The sequence below is a fragment of the Homalodisca vitripennis genome, chromosome 3 (genome assembly GCF_021130785.1).
Source record: "Homalodisca vitripennis isolate AUS2020 chromosome 3, UT_GWSS_2.1, whole genome shotgun sequence".
In the NCBI taxonomy this organism is placed as follows: Eukaryota; Metazoa; Arthropoda; class Insecta; order Hemiptera; family Cicadellidae; genus Homalodisca; species Homalodisca vitripennis.
Window position 1 is genome coordinate 98,553,481 of NC_060209.1, and position 25,746 is coordinate 98,579,226.

A 25,746-nucleotide genomic window follows, 5' to 3' on the forward strand; every position below is an offset into this window, starting at 1 on the left:
AAAGCCCCGCAACACCATTCCGTAGGTAAGATGTGGGTAAATCAGACCATAATATGCCGTCATCAGTACCTGATTCAGGCAGTATTGGCTATAAATCCCATAACATAAATGCCTGAGGCTAATTTGGTGCAAACTGGATCGATGTGAGCATTCTAAGTCAACCCTTGATCAAGGTGTATTCCAAGGAATTCAGTGGATTGTCTTTCTTCTAGAACGGAGTTTACCAGCATTATCGCAGGCCCACACCCAGAATCTGGGGAAAGTGACTCACTTGCTCATCACCTCTTTCTTTTAGCTAAGCACGTTATCAAAAACTACTTTATTTTTCATTAATAATTTTTCGCTTTAACTCTTATGAGTTATTTTCTTAGTACTTTCACTATTATAATTTGTTAGGTAATTATGTACAATAAGTTTTCCAGAAAACATGTTTCGTTATGTTAAGAAACTAAGAGATGATTTCTTATTAAGAAAATAATTTGTTCTTTAAAATACTCATATTGTAAATAATTGATATTGAAGATTTAAAAAATAATCTTTTTAGTATTCGGAAAGGAACATTTTGGGTCTTTTTCGTTTAAGGGCCAGCCCAAAAGACCATAGCTTGCCTATTCAAAACTCAGATCACGCAATGCTTGCCCGCTGTGCAGCGCTTTGCGCTGCTTGCTCTTTTAGAAAAAAATTAACTCGAGCTTGCAAATTCGAAGCCCAGATCAACTCACCACGCTTTATTGAACAAGAAAAACTAAGTATAACTCATAACGCAGGTTTCATTACAGGCAAAAGATAAGTGGCGCGCGTTTGTCACTGATAAGATAAGACGAGTTTATACTAGAAGTAGTACCTGGACTACTGCCCTACGAACTAATAACACCAAAAAACGATTAAATGCACTGTCAGTCAGGTATAGTATGTTTGTAAGGTGCTGGCCCTTAAACGAAAAAGACCCATATTTTTAATCAAAATATTTTAAAAATATAAACATATTTTGCGAAATTTGAAAAATAATTGCTAGCATATTTTCAAAAACTGTGAATGTGTGGAAGATGGGATATGTCGACCCCCCATCCATAAAAAATTAATTAACTATATTATATTTATGTAGCTTATTAATATATTTATCAGTAAGTTACTAAGCATATTCCTAATTGTCTCGTCTACCTATGTGTTAGAGGTTTGAACTATGAAGAATCTTTTTACATAATTCTATTATGAAGAATCTTATCTTTACATAATTCTATTATGACTGATTTTTTTTAAGTCTAGAAATTGTTAATTGTCTCCGTTTGCCCTGACTCCTGTTTTCCTCTAAATAGGGAGAAAATAGTTTCCTGTAACTAAAATGTAATGTGGTAATAAACTTTCTCAAGCTAATTTGTCGGTCCCAAATTCCTTTGTAAGACGTCTGACTGGGCCACTTTGTCAACACGCAAATTTTACGCACGTCCGGCCGTCAAGGTGCCAGTACTTTCTACTGCTTGTACCTACCGAATACTACAGTGTCACCATCGATACTAGGTACCTGATAGTTAATATATAATCGTAACTATCGATTAACAACTTTGATATTTTACAATGATATTTATTGATTTAAAACTGTATACACAAGTTTAGTAGGAAAATACAATATTTTAGGCTATTTCGAATAATTTGGTAAATAAGCTTTATTAAAAACATATATTTTCCTCTCTAATCACTGTATGATACAGAGAGCCTAAAGGCAAGAGAACATCCACGTCACCTTGCCACAGTCCCAACTCGAAGATTTTCCTAGTTTTTTTCCCACTTGAGAAAGTTTAAGAAAATCTCTGGGGTGGTATTTCACACGTAGTTCTTCTACGAACTGAAGATAACTTATGTAGAGAATATAATTAAAAGAGGATCCGTACAAATATCCTGATTATATTTATTTTAAATGAATATCAATGAACATTATTTTAAATATTCGATATTATTATTAAATATATATATATATATATATATATATATATATATATATATATATATATACAGTGTATATAATATTTATATAATATAATATATATTATATAATATTATAAAATATTATATAAATATTAATTAACGTTATCTATATAAACATTATCCGTGAATAGCAATATTAAAGCTACACAACTAAATAACGCAGGATCACAACTGTAAGTACACTTTCAATTAGGCCTACTGTGTTTATGAACTGTATTAATCACCACAATTTTTTTACACATGAGTATTGTAATATTCGTCAAATATATTTGATTGCTCTATGCTTTTATTAAATTAAATTAAACTATTATTTCATGGAAAAAATAACTTGGACTAAAATATGTTCAATTTTATAAAGAAAATTACAACAGCTCCTTTAATTATAAAATATTTACATTTTTATTCATTAAGAAAATACGACGAAAACATTATAATGGAATAATACATGATTAGAATATCGTTATTAAATTTGCTTAATCGATATTTTAAGTAGCGGCAGATGGCGTCGATTGTAACTATATCAAACGTTTACATCGATTAGTACTCCCTCATCACGATTTACTTGATCAAACTCTATTATCGACAAACCAGTGACAGTACACCAGCCGACCCTGGCTCTCGGCCCGGCCTTCAACACGCACGCACTTCAATTACCTTCCATGGCTTCCTATCTGATAGGGATTATTGTCAATAGATTCGACCCATATGCCTCTACCGATTATCTCTAAGGCAGTGTAATAGTGCCCTATATTCGGCAATAGATTGAATTACCATAATAGTTGAGACAGCCTGGAGCAATACAGTTCATCAGTTAGTTTTATCATTTTAGTCATCAATTTTTTTATTAATTTCAAACTAAACAATCCATTATTGAAGATTTTATTTTTGTGTAAGACTTCACTATCAAGGTTTCATCATCAGGCCCACATAACTGAATAAAAAGCGGCTGTTATAAATAATAATATATAAACTAATTTGTACTTAACTAAAAGCAGTTTTTATTTAAAATTACAAAGAGGTCAAGTTTTTAGTTTTATAAATTAGAAAGTAAGTCTAATTTATATGTAACATACTAAAATTGAAATTTAATTAGATCAAAAACAGTGAGAATGAATTTTGTAAAGGCATTCAAAAACTATTTATTTAGTAAACTATTATTGCGGTTCTTTTTTCATATAAATTGTTTATAAGCATCTAACCATTTTTTATGTTGTAATTTGAAAAACTGTTATCAGTTTAAAGTGCATAATTTTGGCATGGCCGATTTTTGTTCTTGCTGATATTTTAAACATGCTCGACGTTTCTTAGTTTTCTTGTATAACTTGTTTTGTTTGGCCAATGTATTTGAAATTACAGTGGTCACAATTAATTTGGTAAGTTTCTAATTTTTGTTCTCATGTTGTTTATATTACAAATTTATTCACACTGTTATTAATTATTACAATCAATTTTGGAATCTTTTATATGGCTTTGATGATGCTTTCCTCGATATATAATGTAATAATAGATAAGGTATAAATAAATATATTTATTTACCTCATTCTACTACCTGAAGATGAATTCTCTGAATTTGAAATGGATGTATTACGGATAGTAACAATAAAAAAGAGTTATAGGTGTTTTATATTTCTTAATCGTATTAAACCCTTTTAGAGGTTGCACTACTAATATAGACCATATATTTATTAGTTTTTATTTTATAAAGTTTTCTTTTTAACTTACACCAAATACAACATTTCAAAATTAATTAGTTAATTTTTTGTGTCTTTTTATTTATAAGAAGAATGCACGAGGAAGAAGATGCTATATGAGACGATTAGAATGAGTTAGTAAACGAGATGGCTCTCTATAATAAATCCTGTTTGAATTTACAATCTGCATATGAACGAGTTTCATCAATCTCCGAACCAATTCTCTCCTGACACTAAACGGTGGGCAGCGGTGACGTCATCTCCATACTTTCTAGGCTGGAAGCCATGAGGTGAGATCTCATCCTATTCTAATGGCTCGTGAGCTACTTTTAGATTTTGTAAATAATTTTAAAACAGTATTCCATTGGTATCCGCCGGCTGTCTACTATATGGAAGGAAGCATACTTTCCTTCCATATCAACGTGGCTTTAAAATAGGTGATATCAACATATGTTTTGCAGAAGTGTAATCTGGAAGTGAAGTAAATAAAGATATATTACGTTATTTTACGAAGAAACTTAGAATTTGAGTAATATTATGCAGTCACTGAAAAAACAGTAAAAAGGTTATGAATGGTATTCTCAGTAGCAATAGAACTCAGTATCAATAGAAATGAACAATACAATAATAATAGTAGAAAGGACAAATAGAAGTACGTCTCACCACGAGTCGCTAAGGTTGCATGCAAACTTTCACTCAAGTGATATCATTCTCGAGATTTCCTGTGGACAGAGAGACAGACAAACAACCATACCCAACAGAATGTTTCATCTCTTGGCAGACAGAAACAATTGTGTCAGCCTACTGAGTGAAATTGAGGAAGTGGTTTCAATAACGCTCAGCCAAATTTTATTGTTGGACAATCGCCACCAAAGAATTCATTTTTGTCTATGTAAAACTTCATAGGTTTCAAGCAAACTGTTTGCTCATAAATTTAGATTTCTGGTTTCAGAGCACTCTTTAAGTAATAAAAGTTCGGGTGAGCTATGGACAACGCAATAGTGCGCCGAAACCAAATCTAGTCACCAACTCTTAACATTCACTTTCCACTATATTAAAACTTTTTCTTTTTACTCTAGAATTTTAAAATGTCACATTTTAAAATCTCATATGATTGTACTGTTTGTTTAAAAATTAATTAATTTTACCATTTTCTCATTGCTGTCATGGTTACCCGTACAACCAATGTTAAAATATTCTCTAACGTTCAGCCAAATCTCATTAAAGTGACATGCGCCATCATCGAACTGAGTGTTGCCTATATATAAATAAAGCTTTTTTTCAAGTCTATAGGTCAATTCGTTTTCGAGATACTGTGCGGACAGACAAACAAACAAACAGAAATTAAATCTTTACAGCCCCTCGAGTGAATTATATTGTTAGAAAAATTAGAAACCTGTATGTATATTACTTAACAATTAATTAGAACTGGTCAAAGGTCATGTATTCAAGATAAAAATTTTATCACTTTCTTGACTAAATAATTCTGCTTACCAGCTTCAGAAATTCATTCTTTAGAAATAAATAGATATGTAAGCAATATAACCAAGCATAAGTTTTTGGTCAACAAATTAGATTAATAAAAAAAACAATAATAATACAATCTAAAAGTGTTGCTATGACGAAATTCATTTGTCTGGCACAATAAAAAGTTAAAGGATTTGCTTTAACGGCTATATGTAGCTATTTTAGACGATTTATTTAAAACCTGTTATCACAAAACAATAAAAAGATATATCTAAAACTAAAATAATGAATATAATTTTACTCAAAAGAGAATATTAAATATTATTAGAAAACTAAAATAATGGATCAGAAAATCTATTAAGAATTTCACTCACAATCGAAGTCACATATATTCTCTTCAATATATACTAATTTAGTTTCAGTGCACAATATTGATTTACATATAAAAGTGACATTTCTTATAAAATTTGAATTATCAACAAAGTGTAACAAAAATTGGTTTCAAACTTAAATAGACTATGAATTAAAGATTTATTTTTAATTACTATTTGAGTTCAAACTACACGCTGTGTGATTCTTATGAAAAGTAATGTTGTATATTACCAGTTACCGCGGCTTCGCAAGCAACTTCGTAACCTTTGCACGTGTATTATTACTTATGATTCCAGTGAATTATATATCCGACGCCAATGTTGAGTTTCTATTGTTGCCAAGACAATCAAGAAAATATGTAAAAGTAGTGCATATTTGTAGGCATTGTCTATTCCGCTCTTAGTAATTTTTGTGCTATAGTTAATTTTGCCTTGTTTCTCCGATTAAGAAAATATATACGTACACAGGTCTGACTTAGATGCTTACTTCTGTCACATGACAACTAACATGGGTTTTATAACGGTCTTTAAATTTATAGTAAAAGTTTTATAACTATTGCTTTGCCATTAATATCTGCGTTACAGTTGTAACCAAGCACTTTATACATAGTACCATTCACTAAAATGTTTATATTTATACTATTATATTTTTACTAAAACTTTTAATTTTCTTATCGGGGGTATTTATTCTGTATTAAATTGATTACAATTAACACACTCTTTCAATCAATAATACTTATTCGCTGTAATGTAACTTTAGAAAACCAAGATAAGGCGTTACCAGCAGAGATTTTTTAAATAGGAATGGGCTTGGCTTATTTGTTAACCAAGGGTCTTAATAATATCAATCTAAAGTTTCAGAACGATCGGCCCAATGGTATTTATGTGATTGATTAACACATACACGAACACACAGACAGGCAATATTACATTTTTCTACTCTAAAATATAAGTAGATTGGTTATTGTAAACAAATGTACAAATAAAGTTATATTGATTTGTTTCATCTGACAAACTTCCCGTAGTTATTTCTTTCTTGTATATATATAAAAACCACTGTAATTTCCCAACAAACCCATTCATCATCTACTGCTTGTTATTGTTTTGAGTACCTAAAACTATCTATCGTATATAGCTATCGTAATGTAACTTACTAATCCCAGCACATGATAATGTGTTGACTTGAATCCCTTAATACCCACTCTCAGCGAGCAGATTTCCCCAGCTTTGTTTGCACTACGAATACACAGCGATAAGAGATCTTTGTAGTACAGGGCTTAGTTAGCCATTGCTAAACTTTGATTTACATTGATCGATGACTCACGTGTTAATTTGTTATACAATCAGTTGTTGTCTTTATATACGATTGTTTGCCATCAGAGGGAGAGTTCACCTCATCATGGCTAGGATTGCTCTAGGTCTTCTACTTTTAGGTAAGATTTAGGAAATAGCCGTGGATAGTAAAGTACTTATTATCAATATGTTTAGTACTGGATTGGTTTATTTTGAGAAAATGCCACATTGGAAACGATAATATAAAATCAAAACAATAATATTAATTTAGATCTCAAAAATGTGCTATTAATATATAAATATTATAATTATAATATTACATTATAATAGCACATTATAATATTATATAACATAATAATATAATATATAAATATAATAATATATTATATAAATATATATATAAATATAAATCAACAATATATAAATAAACAGCTAATATTTATCACAGTTGTGATGATAAAATGCTTTTTCAATCTTAAAAACTACAAGTTTGTAGACTCTATAGCTCTCACAAATCGTCATGAGGCGTTTTATTTCTTTGAATTCATTGTTAAGTGATTGACAAGTTGTTAGCATTAAAACATATTTTCTCAAAATTTGTTTAGATTGACGGGCCAAACTAATAACTTATATGCGTCCGAGCGTTGGATTTTATGTTAAATGTTAAAGAAATCAACTAAATGTAAACGTAATTCATTCATAAATAAAGGGCCTTTAAAACTACTATTTCAATATATAAAATGTGATGGTTTTTAATATATTTAAAAACTATGATACACATTACAACAAAATAAAACTTCACAAACATTTCATGACTGGTGAATTTTATTGGTAAACGGATTATTGAACCCGTGAAGGTGTTAATAAAACTAATCAGTTAGATAAATAAATATACGAAGTTAATAGATTTAAAATTTTGCTTTTTAAGTCTAAAACGAAGGAGAATTGCAGTATCATGTTGTGTTAAAGGTGCGGTGGCAGTGCTGGGAGCAGAACTTCCCAGTGGGAAAGTGCTCTACCATAATCCCAACTCTCCTCCCGGAGCTAACAACCTGGGAATGTACAAGGGAAAAGGTACCACGGTCAAGAAACATCCATATATTGTAAGTTTCCATTATGCTGTATAATATAAAATGTGAGCAAATATGTTAAAATTGTCAGTTGTGGAGTACCTTTCTAATGATGTATCTTAATCTAAGCTACACCCGCGCCGCGCCATTGTGATGTGGGCTTTATAGATGGTGCAGTTAATTTTCGGTTTGATTTTTTTAATTTAAAAAATTATTACTGCTAGTTAATATGCCTTTTCTGAATATAGGAAAAAATTAACATTTTTTAATCCTTTAACGAGAAGAGGTAGCATTGCAGTAGAATTCAGAAGCATCTTGTAACCAGGCCTTAAAGTTGAAGATAAATGTATTCAGTATGTACCTGAAAAAAGACTGTATATGGGCGAATGACGTCGTTTTCTTACATAAATCACTCCTTGAAACTATAAATCTTTTAAACTTTACATTTTTATCTTCATCCAATTAATTTTGATCTTGGTTACAAAATTGCCTGAGTTTTCTCTTTAAAAACCTGTAAACCCTCGTGTAGTGATGCAAAATATTGTTAACGTTTTCTGTTTTCAGGAAATTTGTCTTAAAGGGCTATTAAGGGACTTTAAAGTAAAAAATTAAAATAACCAAAAATCGTTTGCAACACCTTAAACCTACATTCCTCATATTTTTATATAAATTAAAACACTTACATTTATGTGGCACGTAGTAAATAAAACAAAATCATATAATGCTCTTATTGAAATCGTTTCATGATGCATTTGTGTTTTCAAGGTGGCTGTGACTTACTACGACAGTTTCAACTGTGCAGGTAACATCATAGGTACCAGCTGGGTGTTCCTGTCTGGAGATTGTACATACGGGTAAGATATTTCATAATTACTATACTGTTAATTCTTAATAATAATTGTAAATTTCTAAGGCGTAAAAATTAAATTAATATTGTGTAAAAAACTGTTTCAAATAATAGGTGTTCTTCTTTTTATTTGGTTTATAGTATGCAATGCTATCCTCCAACGTTAACTGAGAGTGGTCACTACATAAATTTAAACTTCAAGATTGAGACAGTAGTGTCTTATTTAAGAGTTATGCGTAATAAGCAAGTTATATTACTTACACACGTTGTTTACTTAATTCAACACAACTTCAATTCGCAATTTCAAAAAAGTTTGAAACGTCCACTTATCTAAACTTTAGTTTTAAAACATTTCATCATATGGGCGACAAGTTTCCGTTACTGTTTTAGTAAGTAGGACAAATCCGTCATGGTATGACAGTTAAACATTTAATTAAAGGTTGCAAAAGATAAAAATTAAAGGGATTCACTATAATAAAATCCCTGCAATTAAGTCTAATTAATATTTTATTGAAGTTTGTAATGTTTACTACTTTACCATCGTCAAATTTTGAGTAGATAAAATAGCAATAATTTTTGTTTAAGAAAGTGTCCCAAAGTCTTGTAATATGTTATTCCTGATTTGTTCAATTCAAATCAAAATTCCCAGCTTTTTACTGGGAATTATTCCGATACCTCTGCAAAAAGTTAAAAATCCTAAAATAACATCGATTTTAGTTTAAAAAACGTCCGAAACAAATGGCTGATGTTGAACGACGTTGAAAATATACGTGTAGTTATAGCAATAAGCAGTTTTGTTGTTTATAGTGATGAAAAGTATTGGAAATTCTAGTCTGACGACCAAGGTTATTGAAGGTAAAGGTTTATTTAATTAATGCACCTTGTCACTTTGTTTCACATTTTTGCAAGTACTGCATAAGTCATGATTTGACAGGTTGTCCCAATTTTTTTTAAACAGAGAAACGTATTTTTAAAGATATGACCCATCGTCAGTAAATGTGATCGCGGGCACGAATGATGGAAGCTCTGGCAAGAAATACGACGTAAAGCAGCTCCTGGCACACCCCAACTATCCCGATGCATTCCTGGACTACGACTACGGACTGATCCAGGTCTCTGGAAAGTTCAAGTGGTCCAGCACTATCAAGCCGGTCTCACTACCTAAGCAAGCGCCAAAGGCTGGGTCCAAAGTCATCATCACAGGATGGGGCGCCACAGTAAGTGCCATACTTCAGGTGCAATCTAGAATTCTAGACGTCGTTTAACGAAGTATAATTTCTTATGAACTATTTCTATATGGAATTTAACTAATGTATATAAATATTAGACTTTAAAAAGAATATAACATTTCGAAACTCAAGTGGAATGTGTTCCATGCTTCATTTTCAGATGTTCTACATGAGTAACTACAAATATATATATATATATATATATATATATATATATATATAATAGTTAAAAGTAATTAGTTGATGAAAAAAAGTGTTTGGAAATAGTTAAAATCAATGCATTCTAAAGAGCGAGGTGACGAGAAAGTTGGAATTAAGAGTACTTACGTGTTGCTAAAAAGATTTGGATAATTATCTTATTTGTAATGCTATTTTTAAGCTTGTATTCTATTTCATTGCTTATTGTCGTTAATTACAATAACGATAAAATGCGATACTTTATATTTCGTTATTATATTAATATAATATTGAATTAAGATTATAGGCTATACAATAATAATACACACATAAACTATTACAAATATACGAATGTATAAAGTGAGAAAGCTTTTTAATTTGATTGATGTTTGGCTTTACAGAGACGTTCATGGCACACGCGTTCATGGCGCGCGCGCGGCTTTCCAAAGTGTACACATACTCATACTATAAGACTCATCATTTGAAGCTAAGCAATCAGAAGAATTCAGAATTAGCGTTGAGAGTTTATATGCTCACGCAGAACAAGAGTACGGCACACCTCGTGTTGCATAACAGGTCTCGCTGAGGTTGTATGAAAAATGTCAAGTGTGCAGACTGAAAATTCGCTCACAGTTGGCCACACGTGTTACTATTTCACATGTGAAAATGTCATATCACTGTAATTAGTTTCTGTATAAGAATAAAATAGAATACGTTTTCACTGACGTATTAAACTATTTCGAAAACTTGTAGTCATAATAACATACGAGGATAGTAGTTCTTAAAATACTATTAACCTAAATAATAGCCTACTAAACTAGTACAATTACGTAAGATGATGAGCAGCAGTTAAAAATTCTGATTAGTAAACAAATTCACCACTTGGGAATAAAGAAAATAACGATTAACTGGACAGTTCTTTATGGAGTCAGGTAAGGAATTAAATAGCTTTGTTTCAATGTACAGTAACATATTTTTAATAGCTTTAGTCTGTATTTAGGATTTATGAAACTGTTTTTGTTCATTGTTAATTGTTAAACATTAATTATTGAAACATAAGTAGAGATATATTTCACAAAAGGGGGCGTCAAAGTTGAAATCCCTCTCATTGAGAGTGTCCTTTACAACTTTCTCTTCGTCTGAGGCCACCAGTAATACAAAGAACTCCTTTCTAAGCGCAAAAAAACTATAGTTTTAGTGTAATTTGTTTCGTTTGTTAGCAGACAGACATAGACAATCCTAAAATTCCTAACTCAAATCCCAGTGACAGGCCTGTAGACACTGTTTTCAAATGTTTAACAACGGGTACGATAGTAAAAGGAACTAATCGTGATGAACTGTAACAGTATTTAAGTTATTTGTAGCAACCAGTTTAATAACTTTTTTAATATTAAATAACCAAAATTTTAAAAGCAAGTAAAACTTTTAAGCAGGTTTTGATAATGATATGGTGTGTGGAAGGCTTACCAAATAATACGATGTTCCCACGCTTGTACGGCCAGCTTGAAATTAGACGTATTTTTGAATTCATGAGTAAAAGCCGCACACACTTTGGAGACCTCTACAAAGTATTTTTTTATTGCACTCTATGTAACATAATCTGTTATCATTATTGTGTGCAGCTGTTACTTGAGCATTTATTTATGCTGCTTTTCATTTTAGAAAATATAGTAATTTTCGATAAACAAGAGTAAAACGAAATGGTTGAAATTCAAATTTATGATTTTTGACAAATCATCTAATAGTATTACAATAACTGAGTTGTGACTTTCAAATCTTGTTGAGCCACAAGTATCTCGCCACATACAAGATGGCGTTGGAAAAATATCTGCAACACTCCGATATAATCGGGAACTACTCGGCTCCCGACTCCCACTCTAACCTGCCACAACCATGGATGTATAATAAAACCCGTTTTATTGTAATCGATGGTCACGATTCTGCATCGATCATTCGGCGAGAAAACGTCTGTACCAAGAACTTTCTAGGCATTTCAATAACCACGAATTCAACAAGGATCTATTAGGACCGGTTGTTTTTTAAACTCAGTATATGTAAAAGTATTAAAACTGAATTTCCTGTTTGCCAGGGTTCAAACACTCAACTGCAGCAAGGTACGATGAAAGTGATCAGTAACAAGCAGTGTGCTAAGATCTACGCTGACTTTGGCATCACATTCACTGACAGGATGGGTTGCGTTTACAACAAGGGCAAAACAACTCCATGTGATGTAAGTATTTATGAGAAACCTACAGAATTAGAGTGCAATTTAGATGTTTTCAGGATTTTCAACATTATTTACCATGTGGTTGTTAGATCACTAAATGAAATTTTACTTTTTAAGTTCTTTTTATTGGATTGGCCCCATAGCGAGGAATCCCACAACGCAGAATGCCACAGCAAGGCGTATAATAGCTCAGCGTGTCACAACGAGGCGCCTAGTTGTGGGAGGTTTGCTGTTTAATTCTTCGTTGTGGAATGTTTTGCCGTGACACAGAGCATTAATATCGCGGAACAGTCTTAGAACGTCGAATATTGAACTGTACCATAGCAAAGAATCTTTTAACAAAGAATCCAATAGAGCTAGGAATTTTTTAACCAGGAGTCCCACAGCAAGAGGGGAAGATCTGGTTCATTTAGCTTCACAAAACTAATCAGAATACTCAACTTAAATTTCTAGTTATTTTAACCATGCGTATCTTTGTAAGCAGTGTAAGAAAAGTTCATATACATAATTGAACTGCCTTCGGTTGGCTACCTGAATGTGTGCACTGATGTGGGCATCTAGACAGAACACATACAGTTTTTATAGGTACTTCTTAAGCCTCTTTAGTATTACAAGAACTAACCAAAGAGATCTTTTCTAAAAATTATTGTTTAGAGTAAAGTTTATTTCTAAGAATTTACAAATAATTCCAAAAAGTGCCTATACTAGATCGGCAAGAAATACAGCTCCTTAAAATCTGTACGATAAATATATGCAAACAATAATAAAACATCTAGAAATAAACAATAAGAAGGAAACTAAGATAAAACATAAAAGAGATTTCTTATCAAAAAAGGTTGTAATTGTTTGCTCAGCTGATAAAAGTGTCTAGTGGTTTACGAGTATACTGTTATCTGCTGCCTGAAAACATGAGTCAATTGTGCTAAGGGCTGATAAGGATAGAGTGATGGTCTTAATAACAACTTGTATATGGACTGAACAACGACCAGGATTCATTTGTTCTGCATTATTCAAATAAACAGTGATTACTCAAACTCAAGTTTTGAGAATACACGCATTCTACAGAGGATAGCAATTTTACAACGCAATACACTTAAATACATTTTAAATTTTGATTAGCAATCTGAGTTATGGAATGTATGTTGACTATAACAAGAAGTTTTTTTGTATTTTGACAACAGTTACTAAATTTCATAGTGTTTTACCCATTTCTTGTGTACATCTCAATTTCGTCCATCTTTATCTTCGAATAACAGTACTCTGTTGATTCTAGAACTAATTGCTACATAATAATAGAAAAACCACACGTACTCAAATGTGTTGATTGGATAATTGAAATAATCTGATTAGAACATTTAAAGTAAGAAATTATAAATACTTAATAAATTAAAAAATATATAGTTAATAGTTATATTGATAAACCAGAATAGCATTAAGAGATGGTGTGGTAAATAAATACACTATGACGTTTAAAGCGAATATGTTTTTGTTTAAAATAAAAAACGTGCTAGACAAAATTGACATTAAAAATAATTCTTACTTCATCCTCAAACTCTTGAGACATTTTTCACTTCCCTTGCACAAACTTTGCTCTGGCTTTATTGTTATTTTCATGACTTATTTATGAACATCTACTTTTTTATATAGGCCTACTGTATATTTACCCTACCAATTTTCTAAAAATATATCTTTAAGTTGAAATACATCCCATTAAACATAGTGGACATTGGTAATACATTGCATACATGTCCATAACAATAAATTGAGTCTTACTTACGACCTTTGGCCTTTTTGAAAAGGTACTTATCAAGAGAAGCTTCTTTGATTCATTTATGACTGGAAATATTAAAGTTTCGTCTCAAGTATACTAAATAAATACTAGCCCTTTGCACTCCCCGTCCGCATGACAGTACTTGTGATTTGCACTCCTCTGGCCACCTCTTATGGCCCAAGGTCATATCCTCTACAACACTGAACATTTTGTTGTGAGCCGTGTCGTTGCACTCCTCTGTCCATATGTAGTGGCCGATGCTAAAATGCTCCTAAACTCTTCTGGCCATCTCTTATGGACAGTGACATTTAACTATATTAAATTTTTTGTAAATAATTCTGTTATATATATATATATATATATATATATATATATATATATATATATATATAAAATGTTCTGCCATATCTTGGCTGATTCTAAACTATATAATCAACAAGGTTATACAATTTTTGGGGGGAAATGTTATTTATCTGTTTCTTAAAATACAAAAAAATATCCCTTTCTATTGATGACTAGACTACAGATGAGTAAAATATTTTTTAAATAGTTTTATTAATTTTTATGCCACTTATTTACTGTAAAACAGCAATAATAAATATGAAATAATATTTTTGAAGTCTGTTTTGTAAGATGATTGCCCGCTGAAACACAGCTAGCAATCATCAGCTGGTTATCAGCTGGGTGACTCATGACTATTTAAACAAAACCAAACAATTAGCTTCCTGTGAGTTATCGTTGTTGTGGCAACCAATGAGATTCTTGTATGTTATTTTCGTTCAGATATTTTGTCACAGTTTGATGGCGTAGTTCTAAATAATTTAAGATTTCAATGTTTTCCTCTGTAGGTCGTCCCCCCATGGTTGGCATGTCATGGTAATAGCAAGGGAAAATAGTTTACATAGCCATATGACACTGTGCAAAGTTTATATATGTTATCTGCTATGGTTTGTAAAATATTAAGCCGTACCCAGACTTTTCAAACACCTGTATATACACTATACATAATAAATATAAGTAAATTATACATTAGTAAATCGTGAGAAATTCAGAAATAATTTTAGTTTTGTGAACTAATCTCTACATTAAACCAATATCTCCATATGATATACATTTTCAGATTGATTATTTTTATTTTTAAAATTCATTTCTACATAGCTATGTTGGAAAGTAGACCAGAAATTTTATAATGCAAAATTGATAGTTATTTTATTAAAATGATAAGAAACAAACTGAATTACTGTCACTGAATGTTTGAAATGTTCTAAGTTGATAAAAGTCGAAACAACACATTACAAACCAATACTGACTTAAAAATTGTTTGAACATTTTGGTGATTCTTCAAATCAAATTTTTGGGAATTCACAAATTAAATTTGAAGATGTGTGAAATTTTCAAAATAAATTCCTTAAACACGTTTCCATTTAACCCAAATTAGAAAAGTGTGCATAGCCTGTGAAATAGGGAAAAAACTCCCAACTGTGTTAAAAACAATCCACAGAAACAAAACTCTAAGCTTTCTTGAGCTGCAATCCTGGGAAAATGTTTACTCAATATTTGAATCAGAGGAAAAGTACTTGATGCCACCTGTTTTCTTAAAAACATCACCGGAGTAAACATCAAAATTAATAATGTAACCTTTGGAATATTACAACTAAGGGAATCTGATTTGATATCTCTACCTTAAGCTGTTTTTCTTTAATTATTTAGTACTTTTTATAAATAACATTAAAATTTGCCTTAAAATTAACTACTTATATCTGTGGATTTTATATTAATATAATTGCTTGTAGTAATTTTGCTTTTTACCTTTAAAGAAATATATCTAAGACTTTGATTTTAAAATCCATGCAAAATATATTAAATAATCAATAAGAGAAAAATAAAAGCAAGGCTTTAGCATAAAACGATAATTTAAAATTGTCCTTTTAAAGTGCCCCTTTAAAATCACCTGTTGTTGTGATTGTAAATAACATGTCAGAGTGGAACAGACATCTGGCACCATCTATATTCAGTGTAGTAGAGAACATGGCCTTGGGCCATAAGAAGTGGACTGAGGAGTGTACGGACACAGCTGCGCCAAGAATTCACAGAGTGCAACAGGTAAGCACCATGTCCACCTCTTAGGGACTGAGGAGTGCAAAGGGCTAGTATTCTTGGGTAAATTTTACAAGACAGTATATACTGATTTCCTAAAGAAAGAAGTGGGCAGATCAATACAATTTTTTACTTTAAAATAGTACTTTCAAACAATTATACTTTAAGTAAGGTTTTATTTTTAGAGGAATTTTATCAGGATTAGGGAAATTTAATATAGAGAAAGTTGTGGACTATCCATAGACATAAAAGTTTCAATAAATTTTCACAAGATGACCTATATAGAATATTAAAGTACTGTACTCGTAACACATTTGCTGCAATGTGCAACCTGTTTGGGGAGTTTATGAAGCTTTAATGTTTGTCTGCAGGGCGACTGGAGCGACCCTATCACCAAGGGCAAGACTCTGTATCACGTGTTCACTGCCATCGCCACAAGTGGAGAATGTAGCAGCGAAGCCTACCCAGCCATCTGCGCCAGCGTCTATCCTGCTCTCTCTTGGATCAAGAATGTTACTGGCATAGAATAAGCTATTCTATCGTATTCAACTTTATTGTAAAATAAAATTTTCTCAAATATGTGTTCTGCTTTATCTAAATCATCATGCAATACCTCTAGAGTTTTGCACCAATATAAATTATATTTTTATTCAATAATTTTATTTTGCATGTTTTTGGATCAGAATAATGATTTCAAAATGATTTATATGTTACTAGACTTTCACACACCCTATCCAACCTACTTCAACGTTTACATCACTCCAACATACGGATCTCAACCACTCACTTTACAGTATATCGGTGCAACTTTGGGCCATTGGCATTTCAGATAACCGCACCTTGGACCATTTCAACTATTTTACACCACTGCCACCTCAATTTCTTAATGCAGTCACTTGTGGTGAGAGAGATGGCGTATAATTCAGCTACGTAGAGTTAAGATTTTGTTGATTTTCGAGGTTATGTAGTGTAATGAAATTAAGTTTTCACTAGTTTACTTTAACACCTAGGGATTAGATGAAACCTTGTAAGAGTGACAAAATCACTCGTGGTGGTGAAGGTTGGAATTCGGCAGGGTGGAATTGAAAGCTAAATTATAGCTACATACCAAGTGTTAAACCATCCGTTTTCGGAATCTACATAAAAATCTAGGCCTCTTAGATGTCATTAGTTATAAGAGAATGATGCTTGAAACATTATACTGGGGGTAAAGAAAGATATTGTGATAAGACTAATGCGTACATTAAACTCATCAAAATCGTCCTTCACTATATTCACTCAATGTAAGTGCGTAAAAATACCAACATCAAGTTTATACTTGATTAGTTCGCGATCCCAAAAGTATGATTTGTGGAATTATTAACAGTGGTATTACTCGACGAAGTGGAGATATAAACTAGATATTTCATGATGTATTTACAACTTTCACAAAAAATATATTACTCAATAAAATAATAACTAAAGTTCTTGAGAACATTAGTTCTATCACAAATTGTGTAATATATGTCTGCCTGTTTGTATTGATTCTTATACAACAATAGTAAACTTACTAATGTACAAGAACTGTAAAATACTTAAACATTCAAACACTAAACACTCTTAAATTACATCTTTTATTCTAATTTTGTAATTTAAAAACAAATGATTAGTACAAAATAAAGGAAAGCAATGAGAATAATGTCATTCTCACCATACTCCATCTTCTTCATAGAACTAAACAAATGTATTAGTTTCTATCTCATATATCTAATTAACACAATCTCTTTTTAGAGGTAACTATTTATCTCTGTTTTCAAATCATATTATTCCTTTCTTTGTTATACAAAATAACAAATTTGTAAAATTTAATTAATTTCAACATTTTTGTAAATAAAAATAAAAATATATAAGAACAAATATGTAATGTTTACAATACGAATATATAAATTAGATTTCCTAACTATTACAATTACACATTTTGTTTGAAATTTTTATATTCATACAAAACTCCCAAAAATATTTCTACATTATAAAAATTTCCGATATAAATTTCAATTTTCAATTAAATTCACATTAAAAATCCAAATAAGTTATGTAAAAATATCAATAAAAGTTCTACATCAATAACAATTTTACAATGCTATGTAAAAATGTGTTTTTGGAAAATTTGAATATAAAATATTCCAAAGATTTAATGAGTAAATACATTTCAGAAACTTAAAAGGAAAGCTCAGTGTAATCTATCGCACTGTTGTAAAGATTGTAGAGCTAATAGATATTGTTTAGTCTTTTAAAACTGAGTCATATTTATCACAACGTTTACCTATGCAACGCTCAAATTTTGAGTAAGCCTAACTGAAAAACGTATAGCTTGGAGTAAGAATATTTTTCAATAACAGGTAGAACAGCTGTTTCAGGAGAGATTTATTCAGGTATCCTTCATTGTTTTGTTTAGTACAGTATTAGGGCCTACTATGAGTATTTTCACTAATATTTCATTATTCTAATTAGGCTTTACAATTTTTGTATTTTTAATTACTGCTACATAATAAATTGAATTCTAGAAGACTAAAACAAATAAACAGCAGAATTAATATTCTAAAATCATAAGATTTTAAATAGATCTAAACGAAATAAGAAACATAAGATTCCTTAAAAAAAATTAAGACGAATATGAATAATACTCATGGAGAAATTTTATATTTCAAATATAATTAATTAGTCAAAGAATATTAGGAATGTTATACATTAAAAATACAAAATAAATTAATAAAGAAATATTTTGTATTTAGTTATTATTAAGATAAAGGAAATTTTTTATTTTATTATGATACATATCATAATACTCTGATTTGTTTTACAAAACTCTCATTATGTATTCCTACTATTGCAAAATACCAACATCATATAAAAAATAATTTATTACAACTTAAATTCCATTAATTTTTGTACTCAAAATAGAAAAGTCGAATAATGATATAAAGGCTTTACACGTAAAAATATTGCCATATCATTTGTTTCAACAAATCAATAGTCCATAAATTATTATTATCCTGAGTAAATTGTTTGACATGATGAAATAATGCAGCCTACATTTAGGAATTTATTATTTATTGAAAGTGCTGGATAGAATATTTACTTAGAGTTTATATCATCACAATCAAGAAAATTAACTTGAAAACAATAAATTGTTATAATTTTAGGAAATAACTCTATGAATAAATATAACATGATTGCCTTATCAAATTATATAATTATTGTATGGCAATTGGGGGAACCGCAACTTTGTCGTGTTAATACAAGGTACACTTTTGGAAGATGGGCGAGTTCTTTCTTGGAACAATAGGTAGTTTACCACAAATAGAGCATCCAAGAGTGGCTTGGGAGGAGAATCCTTCAGGAGTAGAGGTAAGAAGATGTTTCTACTCTGAATTTTGTAGATTTGCTGCCATCTATAGATGGTTGGGAAGTTTTCCAGTGGAAACATCAAGATTGAGCCGTAACTTGAATTTCTCATGGAAAAGTACTATCACACTGATGTCAGTTTTGTCTCTACCTATTACTAGTGTATTTCTGTGGAGCTGGGAACGTTTTGGTGATACTTTGGAGCAACTTTTCTCTTTAATTTTGACCATCTGCCCTCTAGTAAACAAAATTCTTTACATAAATAACACGCCTTCTTTGATCAAACTGATCCAACAGATGGACCTGATTGATGTGGACAGCAGCCTAAAAGAGAGAAATGTCGAACTTATCAAGAAAGACCATAAGTTTATCATTTGTTTTGGACTGGTATCAAGCGCCATCGTCATGTTTCCGCACTCCATCCTGACGACGGGTCCCGTTCCACAAGTTATCTTCTACCATTTCCTCCACTGCCAGTGGATGATCACATCCATGGCTCAATCATCAATCTACTATGCTATTTGTTACCAAATGAACCACTTCTGTGATCGCTACCTCTCTTCCTTGGAAGAAATCGCCAGTTGGCCTCATAACGAAGTCTCTGAAGATCTTATTGAAGACCATCGCATCGTCCAAGCCAAACTGATGACCTGTGTGAGATTAATGGATGATACTTTTGGCTCCTGGCTGGCCTTCATCTACATAACCAATTGTGTGAAGTTCCTGCTCTACTGCTACTACTCAATGTATGGCATTCGTAGGGGAGAGATGGGATTGACATTGCTGCAGATGATATGGTTTCTTTTTTTCGTCTACCGCCCTGCTGTGCTCACAGACCACATCAACAGAAAGGTGAGTGAATTAATTTTAATGCAAATCTTCGTTAAGTCCAATACTTGACTATAAATCTACTTTCATTAATATAGGCTTGCTTAGGAAATCGATCAAAGGACTTAGAATTGTGTTGTAAGTGGAGTACAATAAAAAGAGATAGGAAATGTGCTATGATAAATATAATTTAAACATTTCATTCAATTATTACAAAACAATCTAAATAATAGTATTAATTCAAAATAATAAAACGGTGACATGCTATAGAAAACAATTTTTTTTAACTTTCTACAGTTTTAAGGTGATAACAAAAATGCTAACTCCAATTATATGTTTTCAGAACAAGAAAATTATGCCTTACCTGGTAAAGATGGCTCTGAAACCGTTTCCTGACAGCACATTGTTTCAGGTACTTTTCACTACAAAAACTGTACTCGTAAATATATTGAACAAATTTATATATAACATGTATGTCTTATATATACATATGAAGACTAAAGTTATAAGTAACTTTCAAAGCTATGACTGATATTTTTTTAAACTGTTTATTGTTTATATGAGAGCAGTTACGTCACCATATACAATATTTTCAATAACGTGTTTATTATTGAATTTGTTTCTTTCGTAAAGTTACATTAAATGTACATAATATATAATTTATATTAATATAATTTTTAACAATTAAATATTTATGATGACAATTTCCTGCATTACTGTCAGAAATTTTACCTCAAATGGACATTGTAAGAAAAATTTATCTGTTCAATAATGTTTCTTCTTATTTAGAAATTTATTTGTAGTAATTCAATGTTTGCCATAATAATGCTCTGCATAAGTAAGTTAGGAAGTTTATGTTAGATGGAATTTATCCGAAAATCAAACTGCTCCACCCAATTCAATTTTTTATTCCTAACATAAAAATAAATAACAACAGTAAAACATTAATTTATATATATTAAAACCAATTATTTAAAATAAAACTACAATCACTGTTAAATTTTTTTAAGAGTATGAAAAAGAAAATACAGATAAGATTTTTCAAATGTAAAAAATTCTTTTATCTCCCAAAAACAATGATGTACACATAATAAGCACAAAATATAAAGCCCTATCTCCAATACTGTCTTATTTAATGGTACCAAAAATGGTAAGTTTAATATGGGTTCAATGTGGATGTACCTATCTTCCGGTATTAAGTAGTAAGTTGTTGCAGAATACAAATCAAATTTTATTCAAACGTAATAGATCACCATAGACAACTTTGCATTTAACAAATTATAAGATTTGCAACTTTTTTTTAGCACAAGTACGTAATGTTCAATTTATGATTCCCAGATTAACTACTTTATCCGTCAGCTCAAGTTTAACGTAGCTTCAGTTAGTGCAGCAGGACTCGCGGACATCAACAAGGAAATCGTCACCAAGGTAACATATTTGATATTTTTATTGAGAGTTTATGATGAACACTTTGCTGACATTGTAGAGTTGCCTGTTTTCCCTCCTGTTACATTATCACATCCCGGGGTAGTTTTTTTATGCTAACGGGTAAAAGATCCTTTAACAAACCGCATATATGTAACCAAAGCGATGCTTGCGTTCCAATGATCATTAATCATTATGGTATGTGGCACATCAGGCTTGCAATGTAGCCTCTTCCATCAGGTCCAATTTTCTCAAGAGTCTCTCAGACACCCATCTGTACTTTCTTGTGCATAAGAACAGATGCTAGCAATGCACTGACTGCTGGAGAGGCTCTAGGCCTGTTCAACCATTTCCACCACACCGGGTGACGTTAAGGTGTGTCAGATCATAAAAAGTATTGAAATATACACTATAGAATTAATTTCACTTTACAATTACATCAATGACAAATGTTGATACTGTTCCTGAGTATCACCAATTTAATAGATTACGGAGATCTCATTCTTTACAAGAACTAATGTCCTCCATTTTTGTATAATTTGATGCCTTGTTGCCTTGTTATGCAACATGAACTCCCCATCCCTTAACGCTCGCACCTTGTTAGCGATTTAGAGGTTGAGTGAATCCCTGTCTGTTGTATCATCACTAGAACTCAAGTGTTAACTGAATACATATTATTAGCCATAGGTATTCAGTTTTATCAGTGTCTTCTGACAAAGATGTGATAAAATTGTGGAGTTGCTTGTTTATTCCTGAATGGTATATCTTTAATAGCACTCAAAGGTGTTAATTGAATATATCTTATTAGCCACAGGTAACGATGTTCGTGTGAGTTCACAAATATGTGATAAAATTGTGGAGTTGTTTGTTTATTCCTGAATGGTATATCTTTAATAGCACTCAAGAGGTGTTAACTGAATATATCTTATTAGCCACAGGTATTCGATGTTAGTGTGAGTTCACAAATATGTGATAAAATTGTGGAGTTGCTTGTTTCTCCCTATGTGGTATATCTTTCAATAGCACTAAGAGGTGTTAATTGAATATATATTATTAGCCATAACGATGTTAGTGTGAGTTCATGTGATCAGTTTCTCCCTATGTGTATATTCTGACTAAGAGGTGTTAACTGTAGCCATAGGTAAGTTTTAATAAAATTGTGGAGTTGTTTGTTTCTTCCTGAATGGTATATCTTTAATAGCACTCAAAGGTGTTAATTGAATATATCTTATTCAGGTAACGATGTTAGTGTGAGTTCACAAATATGTGATAAAACTGTGGAGTTGCTTGTTTCTCCCTATGTGGTATATCATCAATAGCACTAAGAGGTGTTAACTGAATATATATTATTAGCCATAGGTATTCAGTTTTATCAGTGTCTTCTGACAAAGATGTGATAAAATTGTGGAGTTGCTTGTTTCTCCCTATGTGGTATATCATCAATAGCACTAAGAGGTGTTAACTGAATATATACTGTATTATTAGCCATAGGTAACTATGTTAGTGTGTGGGTTACACAAATATGTGATAAAACTATGGAGTTGCTTGTTTTTCCCTGTATTGTGTATTATCAATAACAATAAGAGGTATTAACTGAATATATATTATTAGCCATAGGTAACGATGTTAGTGTGAGTAACACAAAGATGTGATAAAACTTTTGAGTTACCGTACTTGTTTCTCTCTGTATTGTATATCATCAATAGCTCTCAAAGGTGTTAACTGAATATATATTATTAGCGCATGTTGGTATGTATCTCTGTTGTTGAACTAGTTAGAGTTTTTATACTGAAATCTAAATTATACAAGGTAGAAACATGCCTCTCCGTGCGTTGATAACAGACTTTGCTGAGCTTGCATGCAAATTTTAAACTTTATACCTCATTTCATTCTCAAGATATCCTGTAGAGAGATAGACTGACAAGAATCATACAGAAAAAAACTTATTACATCCTCCTGTAGACAAAAGTAACATTTTGTCAATCAACTGAGTGATAGGCTTTTTGATGCTCAGCCAAATTCCATGGTTGGGCATTCATTATCACAGAACTCATCCATGTCTATGTAGGAATGAAGTTTCATGCAAAATTCTACATAAATTTTACAGATGAAATTTTTTCAAGATATCTCGTCGTGGTACATTCACATTTTTGTTCATTGAGTTAGGTTGCAAAGCTATTTTTTTTAAATGATGAAAGTTCCTGTGTGATAGGGAGGTACTACACCGCAAGAGTGCGCTGAAATCAAATGTTGTCACCAACTTTTAACATTGAGTTTCAACTCTATTATTTTCTACTTTTACTGTATTAATAGGCAACATGAGTTAATATGTCATATGTTAAAATTGTATATAATTCTACTCTTTTTGATTCCAGATATATTTATTTTGGAATTTTTTATTGCCAGCATTGCTACTTATAAAATCAAGTAAAAATGTTAGGAAACACTTAGCCAAATCACATGGAGTAACTTGCACCCTCAATGTTTCTTATGTAGAAATGAAGCGTTAAGCAAAATTTCAAATCTGTAGGGCCATTTCTTTTTCAAAATATCATGCAGACAGAAATTAACTATTTCCAGCTCCTCAAGTGATAAGTTTCACTAACTTTAGCCAAAAAAAAACTTAAATATAAATTGAAAACATCTTGTACTTAATTTAAGTATTGTTGTTGTTTTTTCCCAGTCATTGTCACTGTTTGCTACATCATTCGTGGCAGTGATTCAGCTGGAGCCCCAGGTCCAGAACTTAGTGACATATCTGAGAAGGATGATCAACTCCACTTCACCCAGCCAGTAATCGTTCCTCATCTTCACTTATGTCTTAAAAGCAGTATAAAACTACAACCTTGTTAAACAAATAACTTACATCTCAGCCTCTTAAATAATGACAGCCTAATTATACGTTTAATGCAACCTATTTTACTGTAACTAAGAATGTCCGGTTACCTGTCCACTCACAAGACTTGACACCATTGGATTTAAAAAAATCTTTAACAAAGTTTATACATACAGAGCAACATGTACTATTGAAATTGTAGGATATGCGTGATACATATTGAAGGGGCCATATTAAAAACCTTTTGTAAATTAAAACTACTTAAAAACTGAGTATTTACATTTACAATCCAACAACATAAAACAAATTATTTATTACATTCGTTTTTAGTTATAGTAAAATAATTTGACTTTAACATTTTAATTAGGGTGTTTAGTTAATTTTATTTGATGATTTAATTTTTATAAAATTATAGAATATGATACAATATGAAACTAACATGCTATTGTGCTAATCAGAAAAAATCAGTAACAGTAATTTTTATAGTGACCTTGTCTTATAATCTCTGTGTTCCACAAAACATTTGATTCCAACAGTACGTATGTGCAGTGAAATATCAGTCAGATTTACCAATCATCCGAATAGAATAATAAAAATTCCCTGCAAACAACCATACAAAAGAACAGGTTTTTATGAATTATCCGACAAAACCCACAAGGAATATGTAACATATGTGGTATTTTTTAAATCAGTAAAGAAATTCACTTTCTTTAATTAAGTAAATAATGTGTTGTTACATTTAAAAAACCTACATTACCTGCTTGCTGATCTTGAAACATTTTTCATTACATAATTTAAAAGTAGAAAACATTTCAAACAGATTCATGTAAACATTTTTATTTTATAGGTATGCCTACTAAAAAAAGAACTGTGACAATTATGAAAAAACTGTTTGAAAATTTTGACCAAAAACAATTATTTGAGCGGAGAGAGTGAACGACACAACCAATGTGAATTAACCACACTGATTTTTGGTCTTGTTGTTATGTACAAATTTGTCCATTTAATCCTTGCTGTATCCCTTATAGTTTCCAAGATCCCTTCATTGTG

The 25,746-nt window shown here is 31.1% G+C and overlaps 2 protein-coding genes across 2 annotated transcripts; both read left to right on the top strand.

Moving 5' to 3' along the window:
• The first annotated feature begins 6,790 nt into the window (after positions 1–6,790).
• Positions 6,791–16,804, top strand: LOC124357236 (trypsin-7-like). The gene is made up of 6 exons (XM_046808790.1): positions 6,791–6,945; positions 7,775–7,908; positions 8,641–8,729; positions 9,699–9,939; positions 12,218–12,358; positions 16,595–16,804. Exons 1-6 carry the CDS (start codon positions 6,828–6,830, stop codon positions 16,751–16,753), a joined length of 882 nt encoding a protein of 293 aa, XP_046664746.1. The 5' UTR covers positions 6,791–6,827; the 3' UTR covers positions 16,754–16,804.
• Positions 16,805–19,045: 2,241 nt separating this feature from the next.
• On the top strand, positions 19,046–25,537 carry LOC124358697. The gene is made up of 4 exons (XM_046810997.1): positions 19,046–20,459; positions 20,779–20,847; positions 21,774–21,863; positions 24,544–25,537. The coding sequence occupies exons 1-4, from the start codon at positions 19,521–19,523 to the stop codon at positions 24,655–24,657; spliced, it is 1,212 nt and encodes a 403-aa protein (XP_046666953.1). The 5' UTR covers positions 19,046–19,520; the 3' UTR covers positions 24,658–25,537.
• Positions 25,538–25,746: the final 209 nt, after the last annotated feature.